General features: G+C 45.1%; 1 protein-coding gene across 2 annotated transcripts in view; it reads right to left on the bottom strand.

Annotated features, from left to right (window-relative positions):
* MEGF6 (multiple EGF like domains 6) overlaps nt 1-10,859 on the bottom strand; it is a 360,321-nt gene extending 349,462 nt beyond the window's left edge. For both annotated transcript variants that reach the window (XM_072608634.1, XM_072608633.1), the window contains exon 1: nt 10,339-10,859. In XM_072608634.1, coding sequence (XP_072464735.1) covers nt 10,339-10,430 — 92 coding nt within the window. In that variant the 5' untranslated portion in view covers nt 10,431-10,859. The remainder of the gene's footprint in view (nt 1-10,338) is intronic.
* Nucleotides 10,860-11,443: the final 584 nt, after the last annotated feature.

Genomic DNA, 11,443 nt, shown 5'->3' on the forward strand with positions numbered 1-11,443 from the left:
ATAAAATGGGAGCTCCTTGAGAAAAGGGATGTTTTCTGCCTTTTCTCTGTTAATTCAGAGAGTTAATTCATGTTAATAACAGAGAGTTAATTCATGATCCCTGGCACAATGAGAGCTTAATAAATGCTTGCTGACTTGCCATATGTTTTATGGACCCTTATCCATGTTGTTTCCCCAAATGGACTGGAAGTTTTTTGAGGGAAGGCACTGTTTTGACCTTTTCTTTATCATCCCAGTGAGTCATACTGGCTGACTGGTAATAAGTAGAAATGAAAACACACATAAAGCACTTTGGAAACATTAAAATGACTCATCAATGGGAATGATGAGAACTATTCTGGAAGATTCTAGTTCTCAAGCCTAAGAAACTAAGACACTTTCTGAGTTCCTCATCTCTGGACCACAAGGAGCCCCTGCCTGCTCCCTCCCTTTCCCCTAACAAAGTTCTAGTTTTAAGGGAGAAGAGAAAGAGAAATGTGGGCCAACTTTCTGCCCTGGCAGCCTGCAAGGAAGTTTTCTGCACCTCAAAAGGCCAATTCTAACTGATTTTTCCATTTGAGGATTGGGGGGATGTGGTTGGCAGGGAAAACAAGGAATGAAAGGAAAACCGGACTGCTGTAAACCTGACCAATCTAAGTGGGTCCTTGTGGAGAAAGGGAAATTAAAGTATTTATATCATCTTAAAAAAAAAAAAAAAGAAAAGAAAAACCCTCTAATATAGCCAGACCTCTCTGTTCTGTACAATTGAGTCCTGCTTTTCATTTGGGGGAATAGGGGAGAGAATAGGCAAGTTCCAAACTATAAAGTGAACGGAATGTAATCTGAAGGCGAATTCTTCCTAACAGTCAGAGCATCTGGTCCTCCAGACTGGAGCTTAGCTCATAGTTGAACTAATGATCTTTACGTGAACCTAGAGGCAAGGTAAACCAAAGAGATCCCCCATAAAGAGACAGCAATTACCAGCCAGCCAGGCTTTCTCCCCCAAAGACCTCTTTTCCACCCAGGGACTTTGGGAAAGAAAGACAAGAAAGTGTCATACTCTATGAATGAGGAGTTTAAAAGGTGGAAAAGTCCAACATCCTCAATGGCTGAGAATATAAGGTCTGGGGGGGAGGGACAGATAAAAGTCAGAGAAAGAATTGGCCAACTGCCACCATCAGCACTTGGTGTGGTATAGGTGAAACAGCCTTGGAGTGGAGGGGTTAGGTTAAAACTCAGAGTTTTGCTACTTACTGGAGTATGGGCAAGTCACTTAATCTCTCGGCCTCAGTTTCCTCATCTGTTAAATAATGACTTTTACATAAAATAATAATATTTATGTAATACTGAGAGTCCTTTAAATTCATAATGCCTTGGATCCTCACAAGAGCCCTTGTTAAGCAGATGTTTGTATTAGCCCTATTTTGTGTTTCTTTGTTTTTCTGATGCTCAGAGACTTGCCCAAGGTCACATGGTTAATAAGAATTCGAGGCAGAATGTGGACCCAGGTCTCTCCTGACTTTCCAAGTCTTCCTTGGCTACACCAGGCTGAACTGAATGATCCCTAAGACTCCCTTCTACTGCTAAATCTTGCAAACAGAAAAATAGCATTCAAATCTTGCCTCTGATACCTATCACCGTATGACCTTGGGAGAGATGGTTAACATCCCCAAGCCTCAGTTTCCCCATATGTAAAATAAGGGAGGTCCCTCCCATCTCTAGTTCTATGATCCTATGGTTTTAGGAATGCAATTAATTCAATGAATATTTAATTGAGCCCCTTGTATGCAAGGCCTCAGGCACCAGATGGAGGTGTCTATGTTGCATTTGGAGTTCTCATTATTTTTATGATTACTTAATCCTTCCCCATGTCACCTACAGTGGCTACTTGCCTTTGAAACACTTTTCTTTTATCCATTAACTCCTTTTATCCATCAAGAGTAGGTGAAAGTCCTTCCTTCCAGTAAAGAGCAGGGAACTGCGGGTGCAGAATACTACTTACACAGTCAGACACAGAAAGATTGTTTCATTTAGTTCTTTCCCTCTTACAAAGAAAGGCAATGTGAAAGGATATACCTTAAATAATAGTCATTTAAGGTGTTGGGGGGGGTCGTTTAATCGATAACATTTTTTTTTAAGTGAGGCAGAGGCAACAGGGTAGCACCAACTTCAGCTTCAAAGACTGGGATTTATCTCTCCTCTGACACAAACTAGCTCTGTGAATAGGACCAGGCACTTAATGCCTCAGTACCTTCTGGCCTCCATCTACAACTACCATTTACTAAGCAGAACCAACAGCAAAGGCGGCCTTGTCCTCACTGATGGCCTCTTAACCCAATGAAATCACAGATTTGACCCAAAAACTTTGATGCAGATGTGCATGGTCTTACGAGGCTCTGGATAAACCGCAAAGTGCTATTATCATGGTCCTGCTGATTTTTTAAAAATCAACTTCTGATAATAATGGCTTTAAAGACTGCAAGGTCCCTGCCCCATTGTCGGTGATGTCTTGGTGGACCCTATACATCATCAGATTGTGGGAAGACAATTGCCAATGTTTGTTGGTTGAAAGTAAACAAGGAGTAAGGGTGATACTGTAGAATGATCAGCCTTGAGTGACTTAGCTATATTCCTAGCAATACAAAAATCCAAGACCATTCTGAAGGACTCCTGATGAAAACTGCTATCCATCTCCAGAGATGAAGTCTGGATGCAGCTCGAAGCATTCTTTTTAAAATGTTTCTTTTATGATTCTTGTTTGTTTTTGGTCTGTATTTTCTTTTGCGACGTGGCTAATATGAAAAAGTTTTACATGACTGTACATGTATAATCTCTATCAAATTGCTTGCCTTCTCAAGAAAGGGGGAGGGGAAGGAAGAAGGGAGGGAGGAAGGAAGGAAGGAAGGAAGGAAGGAAGGAAGGAAGGAAGGAAGGAAGGAAGGAAGGAAGGAAGGAAGGAAGGAAGGGAGGGAGGGAGGGAGGGAGGGAGGAAGGGGTGGCCTTGGCTTTTCTAAATTAAGATCTTTCCCATGTCTTAGTTTGTGTAAGGCCATGCCCATTCAATGACTAAGGGTTCAATAAGAACTGAAAAATAAGATGGTTCAATTTACCATCACAGAGATATCAAGAGAAGCCTCTCAGAGTTTCTGGCCAGAACAGAAAACAATTACTATTTATAATGAGTATCTGTACAAACACTCAGAAGCTGGAGATGATACATGCAATTTAGGGCACAGCCAATAGTCCAGTTTGGCTGGAATATAAGTGTGTGAGGGGGAATAATGTGAAATAAGGGAAGATAGATTGGAACCAGACTCCAGAGGGCCTTAAATTCCAAGCTGAAGAGCTTTCTTTTATCCTAGAGGCACCAGGGAGACTCTGAAGTTTCCTGAACAAGGGGTGTAATAGGATGAGACCTGTGCCTCAGGAAAATTTCCTTGACAGATTTGAGGAAGATGAATTGGAAAGTGGAGAGCCTGGAATCGGGGAAACCAATGAGAAAGCTATTGCTGTAGCCCAGGCAGGAGGTGATGAGGATCTGTATTAATGAGAGCCTTCTCTGCAGTCTGGCAGAGCAGAAACCTACAAATCCAGTCATTTGGGGAGCATTTCAACACCCACTATATGATAAGATCTGTTCATACAAGGCACTTGTGGAGGGTAGTTAGGGAAAAGTATCCAAGAGCACATTTCCTGCCTTCTTGGTCTGATTGTAGAGGCAGCACTGGGGTGGAGAGGAGGAGAAGGGTGTCAGTATTCCAGACTTAGAGTTCAGATTCTAGACCTGGATTCATACCTGTGTAACCTTGGGCCAGGCACATGACCACTCTAAACCTCAGTTTCCTCATCTGTAAAAGGAGGATAATAACCTACCTACTAGGACCATTGGGAGCATTTTGCAAACTTAAAGTGTTTCAGACATGAGTGATGATGAGGATGATAATGTTCAGCATTAGAATACTGACAAGAGCCAGAGATTGATTGAGACAGACAAACCCAGTAAGAGGCCCTCATAAAGAGAAGAAAGAAGTTCTGGGTAGAAGACTTCATGGAGAAGATGGGACTAGACTTGGAAAGAGCCATAGACTTTACATAAGTGGAGATGAAAGGGAAGAAGATAATATGGTTGGAGATTTGGTGGCAGGGAAGCAGCAGCAGCAATGGAAAGGGTAGGAATGAATTGAACTGGTCAGTTTTCAAAGTTCCAAGTCCCTTAAACTCACCAGCTGCCCATTCAAACTGCTCCTTCTCAGACTCTTGAAAGTGAGAGGATCTTAAACTGGGGTTCATGAACTTGATTTTTCTTTTTTTAATAGTATTTTATTTTTCTCAATTACACATAAAAACAATTTTAACATTTCTTTTTTTCATTTTGAGTTCCAAATTTTCTTCTCCCCTCCCCAAGACAGTGAGCAATTTTATATAGGTTATATATGCAATCAAGTAAAACATATTTCCATATTAGTGATATTGTGAAAGAAGAAACAAACCGAAATAAAATAAAATAAAATACAAACAAATAAAGGAAGTGAAAAACACTACGCTTCAATCTGCCTTCAGACCCCATCAAGTCTTTTCTCTGGATGCGGATAGTGTTTTTCATCTAGTCCTTTGGAATTGTCTTAGATCACTGTGTTGCTGAGAATGGCTAAGTTTATTCACAGTAGATCATCAAATATTGCTGTTACTGTGTATAATGTTCTTCTGGTTCTGCTCACTCCACTTTGCATCAGTTCATGTAAGTCTTTCCAGGTTTTTCTGAAATGACCCTGCTTGTCATCTTACAGAAATTATTCCATTACAATAATATACCACAACTTGTTCAGTCATTCCCCAATTGATGGGCATCTCTTCAATTTCTAATTCTTCACCGACACACACACACACGCACACGCACACACATACACACACACACACACAGAAAGCTGCTATAAATATTTCTGTACAGATAGGTCTTTTTCATCTCTTTGGGATACAGACCTAGTAGTGATGTTCCCAGATCAAGGGTATTTGAAGGATATAATCAAGTTCAATTGTCCTTTGGGCATAATAAACTTGTTTTTTCAAAAATGTTCTGGTAGCTATATTTCACCATAATTGATTTTCTTTATAACCCTCTGTATTTAATTCTATGCATTTAAAAAGGCTACTCTCAGAAGAAGGCTTCACCAAACTACCAAAGGAATCTATGATCCAGAAAAAGTTAAGGAATCCTTACTCTAAAGCATTCTCTCAAGAAGAATCACACAGAAAAGAGAACGCCAAAGAAATCTAGGAAGCAGAGTGGATGATGGTACAATAATTGGGTAACAATAGTGATACCGTAATGGGAATAGTGAGCAGACTACTGGAACAGGAGGAAGAAATAGATGAGGAGCTGGAGAAATAGTTCACATGCCTGGAGGCACGCCAGACATGGATGGGGGTTTCAATCACCTAGGCATCTGTTGGAGCAACCTCACTGCCAAAAGCCAAGTAGCTAATAATTCTTAGCCTGCCCTAATGGCAATCACATCCTGCAGAAAGACCAGCAAGGAGGAACTGGTTACTGATATAGAAATGATGGGAACCATATATATATCAAAATATTTATTGCATCCCTTTTTTGGGGCATCCAGGAAACTGGAAATAAAGTATCCACCCATTATTTGGGGAATGACTAAGCAAACTGTGATACATAAAGTCCACAGAAATGATTGCAATTTAAGAAATGAAAATTATAAGGAATACAGAGAAGAACTAGAAAACTTCTGAACCGATGCATCTAGGTGGTGCAGGATAGAGTGCTGAGCCTGAAGTCAGGAATATTTGAGCTCAAATTCAGCCTCCAAAAACCTGGGCAAGTCACTTAACTCCATTTGCCTCAGTTTCCTCACCTGTAAAATGAGCTGGAGAAGGAAATAGCCAACCACTCTAGTATCTCTGCCAAGAAGATCCCAAATGGCATCAAGGGGAATCAGACAACTAAAAAATGACTCACCAACAACAATAATATTACCTCAGGGCAGCTAAGTGGTGAAGTATTGATCCTGGAGTCAGGAAGACCAGAGTTCAAATCAGGACTCAGACACTTGACCCTTACTAGCTGTGTGACCTTGGGTAAGTCACTTAACCCCATTACCTTGCCTCTTCCCTCCAAAATAACAAACAACAACAAAAATCCAGTAACATTACCTTACAGGGTTGTTGTGAGGATCAAATGAGATCATTTTTGTAAAGCACCTGGCAAATAGTAGGCTCTATATCAATGTTTATTCCCTTCTCCTCTTTGCCCCCCGCCATGTAAAATGAAGTAAGCAGACCCATACACAACGGCTACAAGTTTGTGAAAAGAAAGAACAAAAATTAACAGGGATAAGTCTTACTCTTTACCCAGTAGGGAAACTATGGGTACAAAACATGGCATGTTCTGCCCAATTCAGTTGTTTTTACCAAACTGCATTTTCTCTCCCTTTTTTCATTCCTTGCTACAAGGGAGGACTTTCTGACAAAATATTTTATTTGGAAATTAGGATTATATAACAACAAAAGACACTGATAATTTTTTAAAATACTAATAATAAAGAAATTATGGGAACCACGTGGGGAAGTAATAACATTACCTTAGAAATGTGATAGAGAAAGGGAAGACAGCTGGCCACAGTCTGACAGCAGAACCCAGTGTTTATTCCCACAGGATGGGCAGAACTATAAATAAGTGTGTAAGTCTGGGGGAGACAATGTGGTACAACAGAAATAGGGCTGACCCAAGTGCACTATCCTATCTTTGCCACTTACTACCTCTGTGATCTTGGGCAAGTCATTAGCTACCTGGGCCTCAATTTTCTCATCTATAAAATGATGGGAGGGATGGGATTAGGTCCCTTTCAGTTCTAATTCTATGATATGATTCCTTTTGCAGAAAGCTTTCGAGATAGGGGTAGGAAGCAAAAAACAAGGTAGGAAGCTGGCCAAGGGTGCCCTCAAGAACATTTACTTCCGGTTTCCAAACTAGAATTCCAAAAGGGAATCTTTCCAAATTGGGGCTTCAGTGCCATTCCAAGTAATCTCATCCCACTTGGGAGCACAGAGAGGAAGTATTTCTTGATAGAACAACTTTGGAATAGGAAGCTCCAGCAGACACCCAAAGAGTAATTCCCTCAGTTCAGGGCAGCTGAAGCAGCGGGGCTCTGTTTCTAGAAAGAATGAGAAGTAGATTTTCCAGAAACTTGAGTCTCAGAGCTCAAGGAATTATTGTTTTAAAACTGTGCGACTGTAACTGTCCTTCTAAGACTTCTGTAACAAGCCTGCTACTAACTGTGATATGAACAAGCTAGCTTTTTTCAATCTTTATTTCCTCCTCTATTAAAAGGAGCTCCTAGCTCAGAGGGTCATTGTGAAGATGAAATGAGATAACATACGTAAGGCACTTTGCACATCTTAAAGAGACATAGATATTTTAGCTAATCGTCTTCTCTCCCCTTCCCTTAGACCCCCCAGATAAGAGCAGTTTAAGAAGCATATGGTAGTGGGAGACATGTTTGTATAGAAGACTCTAAGGCTGCATCCCCAGCCACTTTCTTCTGCTTTTTTTTCCCTTTTATGAGGCCAGGTCTGTGACCAGTGACCTTAAGAAATGGACCCTTCCAGATCTGGCGTTAACTCCCTAAGTAAGAGTCCCTGAGTTTGGGATTCAGGCATCACTCAAAGATTTAGAATCAGATGAGCAACAATCAAATCCCTGAACAGCCATTAGTAATCTGTGTAACCTCAAACAACTCACTCTGCTTCTCGGTCTCAATCTCCTCATCTGTAAAATGGAGAGAAGGGTATTCTAACTCCTCCATATTTTACAGATGAGGAGACTCTAGGATGACCTTTAAAGTTCTTTCCATACCTACATCTATAATCTCATGATCCAATCTTCTCTCTAGCATGTAGATGAAATCAAACCTAGTGAGGGTTCTGGAAGTGCCCTCCACCTTGGAGGACAGGAACCATTCTGTGTTTCATCAAAATCTTTTTAGGTCAAGGTTTCCTCCCAAAAACTTTTCCTATCCTTTCCCATGGGCCCTGCTGAGTAACAATTAAACCAGAATAGGACAATCAGGGTCAAATTGTCACCTCCCATGTGCTTGTCTCTCAGCACCAGAGTCATTTGAAAGTTGGTCAAGAGAAAGGGCAAATACGTACTCCAAGCAATGAATGCTGCTATCAGCAGACATCATGGGATTTAGGGCTAGTATGACTTTACTGGACTTCTAGTTCAGAGGCATCAAACATTCAAGTCAACAACACTCCCAAAGGCATTCAAACCAAATTAAAATGTATTTCCATCTAGCATTAATGTATTGATATATTCATTTTTTAAAGAAACACACAAACATCTGACTTTCTAAGCCAGTTTGTAGCCCCCAAGTACCCTTATGTACAATCCAGCTGCACCTGCTTCTTTTTGGATTTGACACCACTGAAAAGTCAGTCTCCTTCATTGGGCAACTGGAGAAACTGAGGACCACCAGTGCAGGGAAGCCATCTGCAGGAGGTCGCAAAGGTAGGTAGTAGGTAAGAGTTGGGATCTGAACCAGGTTCTCTTCCTCCAAAGCCACTGAAGTAGTCTTTCCTCAAGAGGCCCAGTTGTCCTAAAGAATACTTTTATATAGCACTTTAAAGATTGTACACCATTTTTACTCACACAACATTAAGAGAGTAGAGAGCACTGGTATTATCTCCATCTTACAGTTCTAGAAACTGAGAATCTGAGAGGGTCAGTGATTTGATGAGGAATACATTGCTAGAAAGGAGGCTGTGGAGAGTGGGCTGCATTTGGAGTCAAAGGTCATTCTTTCTAATCCCCCACACTGCTACTTAACAACTTGTTAAGTCAAATGGACAAACATTCATTAAGTGCCTATGCTTGGGGCACTGAGATAAGCCCTGTGCAACTTTGGACGAGTGAATTTTTCTGCAGGAAACCTCGGTTTCTTCCTTTGTAAAATAAGGGAAGGGTTCCCTTCCCTCCCAGCTCTAAAGGGATGGTTCCTGTTAAGTAGCAGAGGAGTTCAGGTCCCTCCTTCCTCGGAGACCTGCCCTTTTTCTAGTCCACCAAGCAGCTTCCCTTTAAGGAGGGTGGCTGGCTGGAACCCTCCCTCTAGGACTTCTTCAAATGTCTGTCTGCCACTGTGGTGACGGATGTGCCCAACGTGGAAAGGATGGGTCAGCTGGAGAGGCAACTTCCCTGCAAAGGCTTGGTGGTTTGGGAAGGCCTGCCAGCCAGGCCTCCTGGGGGATCATCTGGCTGAATTCAGTTCTGTCATTCAGCTCCCTGGGGCTGCGTTTCCTGTTCGAGATGCTCCTGAATCCCATCTCTAGCCTCAGCCTCAGTAACCGTACCTACAATGCAAGCGTTTGATAAAGCAACTTGCAAAGGCGCAACCGAACCGTCAGGGGAACCGTGGCGAATAGGATGAAGGAAGATGGCATTTCTTCCCTTTGTGGCTTTGCATCCCCCAAGCCAAGGCGTGGGGGGTGGGGAGATGTGGGGGGGCAAGGAGTCTGAGCCTGGAGTCACTCAGCAACCCCTTCCGTACTCCCAGTTCCTCATCCCCAATCCTAGCTCCGTCTCGCCAGGGTTTGGGGTAGGGGGAGAAGAAGGGGGGAAGGGTCAAAGCTCTCCTGCAATTTGTGTTTTAAAGTATGCACACCAGCTACGGGAGAGCTGGCTGAGACCTCCGAGCTCCCGCTGAATGCCTGGAGAAGGGCACAGCATTCACACACGCCCCTCGCCCCCCCCCCCTCCCCCGATTGCTCGGCTGGATGCCGCAACAGACAAACTAGGGGCAGATCGACGATATAAGGGAAGGGGCCCAGTAGAAGAGGAGGAAGTGAACCCCAGTATATCCCAGGAGAGCGAGCGCGCCAAGGCTGAAACTCTGACTCTCGTCCGCTGCGACTAGGGCAGAGCAAAAAAGCCCCTTGTTCTTAGTGCAGTCGGAGAGGCCAAACTTTTCTGGGTTCGCTTCTCCCGGAGCTGGGCAACGCTAACCGAGTAGGTCGGGGAGCAGCCCGCTGCGTTCCCTGAGGCTACGGAAAGCAAGGGGCGGAGAGCTGTCCCTTGGGACCACTGGACTGCGGGGCGCGCCCTCCCCCACTCAGGTCCACCCCGAGATCCCAATTTCAGTCCTAGCTGGGGAGTCGGGGAGCATCCCCTTCCTTCCTGGGGCCCGGGAACGACGGGCACTATAGTGCAGCCCTCCGGGAAAACTGAGTAGCCAGTACAAGGACAGAGGCGGGGCGCGCCGGCTCCTACCCCAGCCCCTGCCCGATCCCGATCTCGGCTCCCGAGCCCTCTACCTCAACCTCTGCCAGGTTCCTACTCACATGAGGGGCTGAAGCTGGCTTCCTGAGGACGGAGGAAAGGTCGCTGCGGCCAGTAGTAGGGCCAGGGCCAAGACAGGGGCGGCTAACTCCATGGTTGGCCCGCTCGGGTTAAGGGGATGCTCCGAGTCCTCCGGAGCTCGCTCGAGGAAGCTTGGGCTCCTTTAGAAGGTAGGCATCCCGTCCAACTTCTTGCCTCCTCTGGTCAGCTCCTACAGAGGGATCGCTGAGTTTGGGGGGGAACCAGGACCCTGCACGTGCGCCCTTGGCCGGAGGCGCGTCTGCTGCTGGGCCAGGCGCACTGGCAGAGGACCGTTGCGCAGTGCCCGCTCCGCAGTGGACTTCCTCGGGCAGCCCGCTGGGCCACCTCCCACCGACTTCAGCCGGGAACTCTTCCGAGCCAAGCTTGGGACGGAATCTCCGGGGCCCGGGGCTCAGAAGAGGCCGCCAATGCCTCCGGGCTGCAGGTGAGAACGGTTCCGGCTGGCCACCCGAGACGCAAACGCAAGCAGCTGCTTGCCGCCAACCCTTTAAGGGAGATTGGGGTGGGGGGCGTACTCCGGAGACCTGCGCGCCAGATCCGCCCCCGATAAGAGGCGCTACTCCCACCAGAGTCAGAGAGAGGTTCCCATTAACCCTCAGTGCACCATCTGGCTGCCTCCTTCCCTCCGCTCCCCACCCCGATAGTGCAGCCAGTAGGTTTGGCCACACCCCCAGCCCCACCCCACCCTCGAATTTCAGGGAGCCTGGGGCACCCGCTCACCCCCAACCTCTGTAGCTTTTCTCCAGGTCAACTACAAGCTGACAGCCAGAATACTGGGCGAGCTGTGCCCAGTCCAGCAGGCTGGACGGAAAGAAGCAAAGCATCCTCCTTTCACCCCCACCCCCACCCCACTCATATGAAGCAGGCAGTTAGTTTCGGGAGTGATACAGGATTTGGCAAATGTACTGAGAGTGGCTTGCAGACCCCAGACTCGTCCGCCTTCAGGGAGAAGCCGGCCAGTACCACCTCACCTACTTTCCCCCTTTAGACAAAAACCAGACTGGTTTCTCCCCACATTCAAGTGTACTGAGAACTTGTGACCTATGTTATTGAAAGACAACCTTG

Source organism: Notamacropus eugenii, chromosome 5 (genome assembly GCF_028372415.1).
Source record: "Notamacropus eugenii isolate mMacEug1 chromosome 5, mMacEug1.pri_v2, whole genome shotgun sequence".
Lineage (NCBI taxonomy): Eukaryota > Metazoa > Chordata > Mammalia > Diprotodontia > Macropodidae > Notamacropus > Notamacropus eugenii.